This window comes from Oncorhynchus nerka, linkage group LG14 (genome assembly GCF_034236695.1).
Source record: "Oncorhynchus nerka isolate Pitt River linkage group LG14, Oner_Uvic_2.0, whole genome shotgun sequence".
NCBI classification, from domain to species: Eukaryota; Metazoa; Chordata; class Actinopteri; order Salmoniformes; family Salmonidae; genus Oncorhynchus; species Oncorhynchus nerka.
Window position 1 is genome coordinate 30624817 of NC_088409.1, and position 13241 is coordinate 30638057.

Sequence of the window (13241 nt, forward strand, 5' to 3'; positions counted from 1 at the left end):
TCTCCCTCCTTCCTTCCCTCCATTCTGTTACTGTGTGCAGCTTGCCCCAACCAGTTTGCCTGTGGCTCTGGGTTCTGTATCAAGAAGGAGCTGCATTGTGATGGCTGGAATGACTGTGGGGACATGAGTGATGAAATGAACTGCAGTAAGTAGATTCTGGCCTTGCTTGGCCTCACCTCACCCCTACCTCACTCCCCTCCCTCTTTTTCCCTCACTTCGCGTTCACCCCTCCCTACCTCTCTTCTCCCTTCAACCCTCCCTCCCTCTCTTCTCCCTTCAACTCTTCCTCACTGCCCCTTCAACCCTTCCTCACTGCCCCTTCAACCCTTCCTCACTGCCCCTTCAACCCTTCCTCACTGCCCCTTCAACCCTTCCTCACTTCTCCTTCAACCCTTCCTCACTGCCCCTTCAACTCTCCCTTCACATACTTCTCACTCCCCTCACAATCCTGTGTGTGTGCATGTCTGTGTGATGGAAGCCTCTGACACACTGGACATTTCCTCTTGCTATTTTCAGAATGTGAAAAGGACCAGTTTGCCTGTGACAATGGGATGTGCAAGCCCAAGTACTGGGTGTGCGACCGTGTCAACGACTGCGGTGACGAGAGTGATGAGAAGCACTGCAGTGAGTAGCCTCTTAGTTGGCCAGACCCTCTCTATCTATGTAATGCCAGTCTGCGGGCTATATGGACCGCTAATGCCATGCTAATTGTGCTAACATTAAAGGCACTAATCGGTGGACACTGGCTCCTAGCTCGGCTGTGTGTGGTCATTACTTTATCAGTAATGTGGCTTGTTGGAAGCCTTGCCCAATTTGCTCAGCCTCCGTCTAGACTCTTAATCATGTATAATGCATTCAGCCTTTTAAAACACCGAGCAGGGGAGAGATGGAGGGAGAGCAAGCATCCAGTCTGACCACATCAGTAAAAATGTCTCATTCTCTCTCCTCCCCCCTTTCCCAGGCTGTGCTAAGAATGAGTGGAGGTGTGGTGACGGGACCTGTTTGCCTCAGGATGTGGTGTGTGACACTAAGATGGACTGTGTAGACGGGAGTGACGAGGCTTCCTGTACCGTCTGTAAGTCAACACACACCAGACTCACTCATTACGTGACAGGACACACCTCTCTTTTGACATACATTAGCTATGTTTATGCTACTGCACACACTTTTCCTCTCATCAAAAGCCTGTCACTCCTTTTCAATCTCAGTTTTGTGGATAAAGTGGGATGTTAGACTAGACCATCTCAATCAATACAGCCAGTCAATGTTAACCACAGCACCATCACTATGTATGGTGCACTGCATTCTAATGCCTGACTGATTGGAGGGTCTTTTTCATCAAACCTGGCCTAGCACTGAAATAGGTTTATGAAAAATGGGATTGTTTTTTCATATCAGAAATGTGTTGTCTTATGATCTCTTCGTGGGTTTTGACTTTTTATTTTAAATTTTTATCCACGTCTCTCTCTGTGCAGCTCCTGGTATCTGCTCTGACTTCAGCTTTAAGTGTAAGAACGAGGCGTGTGTGAACAAGGTGAACGCTGAGTGTGACCGGGTCAAAGACTGCACCGACGAATCAGATGAGGAGGGCTGCGGTAAGACAAGACAATCCAGCAGCAAGCTCTTTCATTCCTCCTCCTCATTTACATCTTCACTCGCTTCCTATTCTCTGGGCATCTCTCTCTGTCTTTGTAAAAACATCCATGAGTTTGCATGTACTTTTAGAACTCCTGTTTGATGCGAAAACCTCGACTAGCACATGAAACCAGTAGTAAATTCATCATTGTCACTCCTAACAGTGAGCTACAGGACAGCAGAGTAGTGGGGCTGGGATAACGTATGACTGGCTACTTGTCTACAGAGCACCAAACAAATAACGTATGACTGGCTACTTGTCTACAGAGCACCAAACAATCCGGAGGGCCTCCATCCAGCACTTTTATTTATTTCATTCTTCTTTGGAGAACTATTGACATCTGTGTGAATATTTTTGTGTTTTTCCTTTCCTACAAGCCTCGGGGTCTGGCAGTGTTTTTCTGATGAGCAAATGTCGGTACCTTATTATAATTTCAACGAGCCGTGCGGTTCAGCGCCAAGGCTGCGGTGTCAAGTCGAAGTTATTTTCTCCTTCTCTTCTCTCTGTTCATTAACGCTCGTCTCACTCTTCCTCTCCGACATACCTTCCAATAGACTGTGGCATCCGGCCATACAAGCTTAACCGTATTGTGGGCGGGGAGAATGCGCAGCTGGGGGAGTGGCCCTGGCAGGTGAGCCTGCACTTCCAGACCCGTGGGCATGTGTGTGGCGCGTCAATCATCTCCAACCGCTGGCTCCTGTCTGCCGCCCACTGCTTCAAGACCATCAGCCCTGAGTGAGTTCCACATACACAACACTGCTCTTCCTTCCTTACTCTTCCTTCCTTCCTCCCTGCTCCTCCTTCCTTCCTCTCTGCTCCTCCTTCCTTCCTCTCTGCAGGTTGTCCTTCCTATTGTTTCAAATGTCCTCCCTTCATCCCTCCCTCCGCCTCGCTTTTGTTCTCTATGCCTCTTTTGGGTCTGTCTGTCCCATCATGCCTGTGGGTAGTTTATGACTTCTTTACTGTACTGAAGCTTCTTTCAAGATCTCCAGCCCTGTATGTGTACATGGCACCCCTCACACCTCTTCTGGTTTCTGATTCACAGACAGATCGTCCCATCTCTGCTTCTGAAGCCTCTATCTCCCACCTCCCTCTACTCTGCTTTCAAACATCTTCTTTTTTTTTTACCTTTCCCTCGGGGGTAGTTTATGGCCACTCTGCTGTCTTTCATCTACTTCACTGAGTTAACATTGTTTGTTGGTGCCCCATTCTCGTTATTATTATTATTCATTATTCCAGAGGATATCGTTTTAGGGATCCTGTTCGTTCATTTAATACTTAGGGGCTCTTCAATCTGTAAAGCTGAAGAGTTCCAGGTTCAATAGAAATGTAAAGATATTGAGCCAACATGTGCAGCGTTTACCATGAATGCGTTCTCCACTAAAGTGGAAACATTGCCTTTACATTTCAATCATGCTGTAAAGCTGAATTTCCTCAATGCGGATTGAACAGAGCCCTGCGAGTATGATGGGTAAACGGTGCTTCACACAACACAGGAGTTTTGATCCACAGCACAAGGACTGAGAAATTACCCCTTGATTATACTGTTTAGAAGAGATGCTTCAGGGCCACATTTACATCGAAGCAGCTTTATAGTGTATATACTGTGTGTAATTAGCTGGGCTGCCAGTAGGTGGAGCACTATCCCTGCACTAGAATGTGATCTGGCACCGCTGTGTTGGGATGGATGTGGTCTTTTCCATTTAGAGCCAGCAACTGTAGGGGATGATGTAGCTGTGCACTGCGGCAGTTTCATGAACAGTACAGAGATTTACAGAGCTCTGCTGCTAGCATTGGTACCTCTCACAATCACACAGTCAGCTTGGAAGAGAAACGGCTTCCTTTGTGTTTACAGACAGCATTCTCTTATGCTGTGGAGAGGCTCTATAGGAGTAGCTCAAGCTCATATCCTATAGCAGCAGTAGGCAATCTTAGACTCAATCTTACACGGCCGATTCAATCAATTGAGTCTTTATTAAAGACTAATTAGTTCATTATTTGAATTAGGTGTGTTGCTGCTTTGGCCGGAGCAAAAGCCTGCCCCCACACTGGCCCCTTTCAGATAAGACTGCCAGCCCTTGGCCCTGTAGGCTGGTTAACATGCCCACAATCAATTCTATCCACTCCTGTACTTTGTAAAAAGAATAATAAAAAAAACACTTTCAAGTGAAATTTCAAAGGCAGAGAGGCCAGCAGAATAACTGAATAATGGTGCCCTCATCTCCTCCTCTAGAAACCACGTGGCCTCCAACTGGCAGACGTACAGTGGCATGCAGGACCAGTATAAGCAGGATACTGTTCAGAGAAGCTCGGTGAAGACCATTATCACCCACCCAGACTACAACCAGATGACCTATGACTACGACATCGCCCTGCTGGAGCTGAGCCAGCCGCTGGAGTTCACCAACACCATCCACCCCATCTGCCTACCCGCACGCTCCCACCTCTTCCCTGCTGGCATGTCCTGTTGGGTTACAGGCTGGGGCACTCTCCGCGAAGGAGGTGGGAGATCATATAGTTACACTGTTGTTCTTATAGACCTAGGTCATATACAATACATATGTTGAATAGTTCCAAATGCTAATGTTGCAATTGATTTAGTGCATGGGTTCAGAGTTAACATACATTTACTTCTATTTCATGCTACAGAACTGGGTCATACTAGGGATGGTCATTTGAAATGTTTTTACTGTTACTCTCATTATTATGTTTTTGTACTAGAGTATTCAAGTTAAAAAAGTACATTAGAACACACTTGAGGAAAATATGTGCATGTTTATCTACATTTAACATTTACATTTAAGTCTTTTTGCAGACGCTCTTATCCAGAGCGACTTACAAATTGGTGCGTTCACCTTAAGACATCCAGTGGAACAGCCACTTTACAATAGTGCATCTAAATCTTTTAAGGGGGGGGTGAGAAGGATTACTTTATCCTATCCTAGGTATTCCTGAAAGAGGTGGGGTTTCAGGTGTCTCCGGAAGGTGGTGATTGACTCCGCTGTCCTGGCATCGTGAGGGAGTTTGTTCCACCATCTACATGCCAACGGCGTGCAAAAATGTCTAATTTATCATAACCTTCACAGATAACATGTTCTATATAGCCTAGTATATTCAGTCAATAAAAAAACAAGTGCCATTTTAGAATCGTTAATTTGAAACCATAATGAGCTGTATTACCTGCTCGGCTCTGGCTTCGCCTAGCAGTGGCAAAATATAAAAGAGAAAACGAATAAGGAAATAATCTTACTGCGATTTCTAAACGCAGATCTAAATGCTCGGCATCAGACTGCTTCACATGCGCTTCTTCACTCTGAGAATTCACCAACTGGTGTTATATCAGCAGACAGCACTCTGACTGATTTGTAGCTACTTTTCTCCTAGCTTCCTTTTCTCTGGTAAAATGCAAGATTAACTTCAAATAAAACATTTGATTAAGAAATGGAGCTGATAAACAACACTAGAAATGTATATGATGGCAATGCATCACTTTTGCAAAAAATGACCTTACTCATTGGAAGCTCATTTGTGTGTCTGCTAGCCGAATAGTGTTGCACTTCGCATGTCATCTGATGAAAATGAAGCTATTTCCTGATGAATGTGTTGTGCAAATGTATTTTCTGTGAAGGATATAGTTGCTCAACCCTGATCACTCCATTGAAGAAAAAACACGACTTCCAACCTAAAACGCAGGTGAAAGGGTTTAAACTCCACCACCTATCCTGGTGTTCGGCCTAAGTAATCCACATCTGTGCGCACTCGAGCAATACTGACAAGACTGAGATTTTTTTTAATTTTACCTTTATTTAACCAGGCAAGTCAGTTAAGAACACATTCTTATTTTCAATGACGGCCTGGGAACAGTGGGTTAACTGCCTGTTCAGGGACAGAACGACAGATTTGTACCTTGTCAGCTCGGGGGTTTGAACTCGCAACCTTCCGGTTACTAGTCCAACGCTCTAACCGCTGCCGCCCCAAGACGGAGATACCAGACATGGTCTCATTTAGACCAGCACTACTGTTCTCATACGGCAGACTTGGGTCAAATACTGTGCATTAGGTCAAGTATTTCCATATGCTCGAGCTGCACTTGATTTCGTTTGAAAGGAAAGGAGCCAAGAGACAGTGGGATAGTTCAAGAAAGTGCTGAATCAGCTCACCTCACATACTAACCATTTGGCATAGTATTTGACTCCGTCAGGTGTGTTATATAACTCCTCTGTGAGATGTGTGTATATATATATATACACACACCTTTTATATCTCTCTTTCTTCTTGGCATTCTGCGCTTCCCTCATCTTGACATTCCTCGTGCTTTCTCTCCATCCCTCCCTCTTCATCCCTCTCTCATCTCTCCCATCATGGTGTCTTTCCCTTCATCGCCATGGCATCCTTCTCTTCCCTTCATCCCTCTCTCCTCCTGACGTCCGTCTTCCCTCACCCGCTCCCCATTTTCATTCTCAACCCTCATCTCTCCCATTCATGACATCCCGCTCTGTCTCCCTTCATCTCTCATGACATCCCTGTCTTCTGTCACCCCGTTCCCATTCCTTCTCCCTCATCTTTCATCCTAATATTTTCCTCGTCTCTCTCATCATGTCATTCCTCTTGTTCCCTTCATCTTTTTCCGATCATCCCTCTTCCATTACACCTTCCTCCACACCCATATTTCATACCAGACCTCCTCCCTCTCTCTCCCTCTTTCTCTTGAGGGATCTCTTAACTGCCCATTAGCCAACCCAAAGCCAACTCATTAGCACCTGGGTTGTAGGCAGTAGCTAATGGACATGAAGGACGTCTCCTGCTAGTTATAACCACGTGTCCTCTCTTTCTCGTGGCGGTCAGGTGCCATAGCACGGCTGCTGCAGAAGGCAGAGGTGAAGATCATTAACGACACGGTGTGTAACGTGGTCACCGAGGGTCAGGTCACATCCAGGATGCTCTGCTCCGGCTTCCTGTCTGGAGGGGTTGACGCCTGTCAGGTGGGAGGGATACGCATGGCAGGCTACATTATCACTCTACATACTACACACACACACACAATACAAAAACTTGCAATTATAAACAGAAACATATGGCAGACACCTATGTCTTAAAACACTCCTAAACACGTTTCCTTTGTGCCCAATGTAATATGTCTGTCCTCTGTTGCTCTCATCACTAGGGAGACTCTGGGGGTCCCCTGGTGTGCTTCGAGGAAAGTGGGATGTGGTTCCAGGCAGGCATCGTGAGCTGGGGTGAGGGCTGCGCTCGTCGGAACAAGCCCGGCGTCTACTCGCGTGTCACCAAGCTGAGAGACTGGATCCGCAAGAACACGGGGGTTTGATGATGGAACATGGGGGAGGGGGAGGGACAGCGGGTAGACAGTTTGGGGGTCTGACAGAACAAGACAAAAAATAAGGAATATGGAACATTGAGTCTGATTGAGGACGAGTCCCCCCATGATGACCAGAGCTATCCATCCATCTAGCCAGCCTCAACCAGCCTCCGACACCCACTGAGGGCCTGCATGGGGCTAGCTACTGCTCAGATGAATGATTTCAAATGGGTTTTGGATTAGATTTTTCAATGTTTTTATGCTGTACTGATGCAACCCTGGTTCTCAAAGCCTCCGAGAAGCAGCAAGACTCCTGCACCTCCATCAATCATGTCATGTTCCACTGGTTTGATTAATATTCACCCAGTGTAAATAATGGAAGATGTATATTTTGAAGATGCACTTTGTTTTTAAGTGGTACAGTATTTGCCAAATCTCAGCCATTGCTATGATGTGAGATCACATCTTCTGTTAGACAGACAGACATACCAAATGAACTGAGGGAATTAGAATTGGAACAGAAGTAGAATAGAATAGTTGGTTGTATTTTTACAATGTATTTCTTTACCAGCTGTTTTCACCTGCCAATTTTCACTTAAAGTGCCTTGACAAGAACATGGAATGTTTTATAAGTCAGTGTGATACCGGTGATATTAGTAATTCCACATTTTGTTACAGCCTGAATTAAAAAGGGATTAAATATAAACTAAAATCACCCATCTATACACAATACCCCATGATGACAACGTGAAAACCTATTTTTAGAAATGTTTGTACAGAAATATCTCATTTACATATGTATATTCACCCCCCTGAGTAAATTCATGTTATAATCACCTTCGGTAGGGATTACAACTGCGAGTCTTTCTTGGTAAGTCCCTAATGAGGTTTCCACATCTGTATTGTACAATATTTGCACATTATTCTTTTCAAAATTCTTCAAGCTCTTTCAAGTTGGTTGTTGATCATTACTGGACAGCCATTTTCAAGTCTTGCCATAGGTTTTCAAGTCTATTTTAATTTAAAACTGTCACTAAGCCTCTCAGGAATATTCAATGTCATCTTGGTAAGCAACTCCAGTGTATATTTGGTCTTGTGTTTTAGGTTATTGTCCTGCTGAAAGGTGAATTTGTCTCCCAGTGTCTGTTGGAAAGCAGACTGAAGCAGGTTATCCTCTAGGATTTTGACTAGCTCTCTTCCATTTTGTGTCCCCCAAAAAAAACTCTTAAGCTCTATCCAAATGACAAGCATACCCATGATGCTTGAAAATATGAAGTGTTACTCAGTGTTGTTGGATTTGCCCCAAACATAACTCTTTGTATTCAGGATATACATTACCATTCAAAAGTTTTGGGTCACTTAGAAATGTCCTTGTTTTTGAAAGAAAAGCACTTTTTTTTTGTCCATTTAAAATGGCATCAAATTGATCAGAAACAGTGTGGACATTGTTAATGTTGTAAATTACTATTGAAGTTGGAAAGGCAGATTTTTTTATGGCCAGCATCCCTGTTAACGTTTAGACTGGTGTTTTGCGTGTACTATTAAATTAAGCTGCCAGTTGAGGACTTGTGAGGTGTTTTTCTCAAACTAGAGAACTTGTCCTCTTGCTCAGTTGTGCACTAGGGCCTCCCACTCTTTCTATTCTGGTTAGATCCAGTTTGCGCAGTTCTGTGAAGGGAGTAGTACACAGCATTGCACGAGATCTTCAGTTTCTTGACAATTTCTCGCATGGAATAGCCTTCATTTTCCAGAACAAGAATCGACTGGCGAATTTCAGAAGAAAGTGATTTGTTTCTGGCCATTTTGAGCCTGTAATCGAACCCACAAATGTTTATGCTCCAGATACTCAACTAGTCTAAAGAAGGCCAGTTTATTCTTTAATGAGCACAACAGTTTTCAGCTGTGCTAACATAATTGCAAAGGGGCTTTATAATGATCAATTAGCTTTTATAAAATTAAACTTGTATTAGCTAACACAACGTGCCATTGGAACACAGGAGGGATGGTTGCTGATAATGAGCCACTGTACTGTATGCCTATGTAGATATTCCATAAAAAATCAGCCGTTTCCAGCTACCATAGTCATTTACAACATTAACAATGTCTACACTGTATTTCTGATCAATTTGATGTTACTTTAATGAGCAAAAAAATGTGCTTTTCTTTCGCAGACAAGGACATTTCCTAGTGACCCCAAACCTTTGAACGGTAGTGTGCATTTAATTTCTTTGACACATTTTTTTTGCAGTTTTACTTTAGTGCCTTATTGCAAATGGGATGCATGTTTTCTAATATTTTGTAGTATTTTTATTCTGTACAGGCTTTCTTCTTTTCAGTCTGTCATTTAGGTTAGTATTGTGGAGTAACTACAATGTTGGTGAGCCATCCTCAGTTTTCTCCTGTCATAGCCATTAAACTCTAACCATTTTAAAGTCACCATTGGCCTCATGGTGAAATTCCTGAGCGGTTTCCTTCCTCTCTGGCAACTGAGTTTGGAAGGATGCCTGTATCTTTCTAGTGCCTGGGTGTATTGATATACCATCCAAAGTGTAATTACTAACTTCACCATGCCCAAAGGGATATTCAATGTCTGCTTTTTTAAAACCTTTTTTTATTTTTACACCCATCTACCAATAGGTGCCCCTCTGCGAGGCATTGGAAATCCTCCCTGGTCTTTGTGTTTGAAATTCACTGCTCGGAACCTTACAATTATCTGTATGTGTGGGTTATACAGATGAGGCAGTCATTCAACACTCATGTTAAACACTATTATTGCACACAGAGTGAGTCCATGCAATTTGTGACTTGTTTTTATTCCTGAACTTTGAGGTTTTCCATAACAAAGGGTTTGAATACTTATTGACTCTAGACATTTAACCTTTTTCATTTCTAAAAACATAAATCCACTTTATTATGGAATATTGTGCGTAGGCTAGTGACACAATCTCAATTTAATACATTTAAAATCAGAAAATAACACAATGTGGAAAATGTCATGGGGTATGAATACTTTCAGGAGGAACTGACAAGACATTTGAGTGACCGCTCTAACAATGGAAGTACATGTCCTCAAAGATGGAAGGCAGGCAGGAGGAGGCGAGATCAGGTGGGACCATTCTAGCCAATGAGAGGGCCAATACGTGTGTTTGTGCACAACAGGCCATAGAGATAGATGTATGACTCATCTTGGAATCTGTGCCACTATAGTGTCTGTTCACACACGTATCAGTGGTGCTTCCCATGCTATCTCTAGGGTTGGGCGGTATCCAGATTTCTATACCTTCATACTGTGCCATCCCGGGATATACGATATTACCAGCAGTGCAATTTATCTTATTTTTCTTTGTTAAATCCGGTGTGCCTGTGGATGTATTTCAAGGCCTACCTTCAAAATCAGTGCCTCTGCTTGACACCATGGGAAAATCAACAGAAATCAGCCAAGACCTCAGAAGAAAAATGTGTAGACCTCCACGAGTCTGGTTCATCCTTGGGAGCAATTTCCAAACGCCTGAAGTTACCACGTTCATCTGTGCAAACAATAGTACGCAAGTATAAAAAACATGGGACGACGCAGCCATTATACTGCTCAGGAAGGAGACGCGTTCTGTCTCCTAGAGATGAATGTACTTTGGTGCGACAAGTGCAAATCAATCTCCGAACAACAGCAAAGGACCTTGTGAAGATGCTGGAGGAAACCGGCACAAAAGTATCTATATCCACAGTAAAACGAGTCCTATATCGACATAACCTGAAAGGCCGCTCAGCAAGGAAGGAGCCACTGCTCCAAAACCGCCATTAAAAAAAGCCAGACTACGGATTGCAACTGCACATGGGGACAAAGATTGTACTTTTTGGAGAAATGTCCTCTGGTCTGATGAAACAAAAATAGAACTGTTTGGCCATAATGACCATAATTCTGTTTTGGAGGAAAAAGGGGGAGGCTTGCAAGCCGAAGAACACCATGCCAACCGTGAAGCACGGGGGTGGCCGCATCATGTTGTGGGGGTGCTTTGCTGCAGGAGGGACTGGTGCACTTCACAAAATGGATGGCATGATGAGGCAGGATAATGATATATTGAAGCAACATCTCAAGACATCAGTCAGAAAGTTAAAGCTTTTTCGCAAATGGGTCTTCCAAATGGACAATGACCCCAAGCATACTTCCAAAGTTGTGGCAAAATGGCTTAAGTACAACAAAGTCAAGGTATTGAAGTGGCCATCACAAAGCCTTGACCTCAATCCTATAGAACATTTGTGTGTGAGCAAGGAGGCCAACAAACCTGACTCAGTTACACCAGCTCTGTCAGGAGGAATGTGCCAAGATTAACCCAATTTTTTGTGGGAAGGCTACCTGGAACGTTTGACCCAAGTTAAACCATTTAAAGGCAATGCTACTAAATACTAATTGAGTGTATGTAAGCTTCTGACCCATTGGGAATGTGATGAAAGAAATACAAGCTGAAATTAAAGTGGTGATCCTAACTGACGTAAGAGAGGAATTTTTACTAGGGTTAAATGTCAGGAATTGTGAAAACCTGAGTTTAAATGTATTTGGCTGAGGTCTATGTAAACTTCTGACTTCAACAGTATCTCAAAGTGCAGTTTTCAGACCACAAAACTAATTTTAGACCACATGGATCTTAATCCAGGAGGGGATTGTCTGCTGCTGTTACCTGGAAGCTTGATCTTTTAAGCTAATGTTAGCCACTTAGCATTATCAAGTTAGCAAAACGTATTTGGTACGTCTTCGTTAACTTAATAGTAATAAGATATCTAACTGGCAAACAGTACATTTCCTGTAAATTGACCACCTCACTTAAAATGGAAATATTTAGTTTTTTGGGTACCTGATCAAATTCACATAAATGTGAGTTATAGATCGATCATTCTGCTTGAAGGCAAGTCTAAGAAGCAGTAGACCTGTTCTATGTGGGCTATTTCTATGCTTCTCGTTATTAAGTTTTGTTTTTGCGTCTCCAACTTTCCGTTTTGTATAACAGCATCAAACCACTGAAACAATATTCTTGGTTATGGAAAATGCTGTATATTTCACAGATGGTGCAATGATTCTCTGCACTATACTATCTTATTTTGTTTGTCACACAAACTGAAATTAGGCAATTATTTAGTTTTAGCAACCAGGAAATGGTGAAGCAGGAGTGAATCATCTCACAAAGCTCCTGTTTTCTTGATAACAAGCACTTTTCTTGTTAATAAGCACTTGACTGGCTCAAACAGCTGTTTTGTGAAACTAGTACATGTAGGCTTCATAGTGAAAAATAATGTAACGGGAAATGATGAATGCGATCTGCTTTATCTATTACCTAGTGCATAAGTTGAAAGCAGATATTTATTTAAGAAGTACAAATATTCAAAAACAACTCAATTGGAAAATCATACCGAGCGTATTTCTAAATACCCCGGGATACCGTACACTGCTCAAACCTAGCTATCTCCATTTTAAAGTAGTCAATTTTCTTCTTCATTGGATGATCGCTCCCAACTCTCGAATCCCCACCCAGTTGACTAATTTAAAATAGTGGAAGCCCTCAATGGCAATGCCCATGATACAGGGGTTATATCTATTATGAGTCCTCTGTGACAACAGGCACAACTCTGATATAAAGTTGTTTTGGGTAAGTTGCAGAAAGGCCACATGCTTCCACTTATATCAGTGCATTCGTAATAACCAAAGTATTACAAAACGTATATTTGATCAAATAAGAGGCACGTAGCAAATTAGAAATAAAATGTTTGTTGACCAAATTCGACACCTCGTGGACTTATTTTCGTGGACAGATTTTGACCAGAGTAAAACCTCTCGCTTCGCCTCGTCCTCTCTGAGGGTCAATGGGCACAGTGCAATTTGGAGGTTCCTATCAATTCCTATAGATGCTTGGCCATTTTACTCACATTAGTATTCTAAGAGAACTCAATATACAGGCTAGCTAAAATGGTCTCCATTTGCCAGTTGAGCTGAGGGTGATGCGGGTCTTCACTCCCCTACGCACGGCAGCTCAAGAAAATCAATTGGGTTTAGCTGTTTGCACGGAGCAACACAATGAGTTCATCTCATCCCTCTCAAACAGTGGACTTCTTATTGGACAATCCTGGTCCTGCTTTTAACTGTTCAGATTCTTCATTGGTTTTCTTTCACTCTCTGTTTTGTGTTGTGTTTGTACATTTACTGTGACTTGAAAACCCAAAGATCTCCATTATGTTTGTAAATGATGAAGTGCTGAAGAGATTTTAATTGTTAAAGGTTGAAGATATATTTTTTTGTATTCA

At 42.9% G+C, this 13241-nt stretch overlaps 1 protein-coding gene across 2 annotated transcripts in view; it reads left to right on the forward strand.

The window, feature by feature from the left end:
- Positions 1-9389, forward strand: part of st14 (ST14 transmembrane serine protease matriptase) — a 32216-nt gene extending 22827 nt beyond the window's left edge. For both annotated transcript variants that reach the window (XM_029679230.2, XM_065027964.1), the window contains exons 12-19: positions 41-145; positions 517-624; positions 962-1075; positions 1476-1595; positions 2191-2371; positions 3870-4138; positions 6482-6618; positions 6801-9389. In XM_029679230.2, the coding sequence (XP_029535090.1) occupies positions 41-145; positions 517-624; positions 962-1075; positions 1476-1595; positions 2191-2371; positions 3870-4138; positions 6482-6618; positions 6801-6962 (1196 nt within the window). In that variant the 3' untranslated portion in view covers positions 6963-9389. The remainder of the gene's footprint in view (positions 1-40; positions 146-516; positions 625-961; positions 1076-1475; positions 1596-2190; positions 2372-3869; positions 4139-6481; positions 6619-6800) is intronic.
- The last annotated feature ends 3852 nt before the right edge of the window (positions 9390-13241 follow it).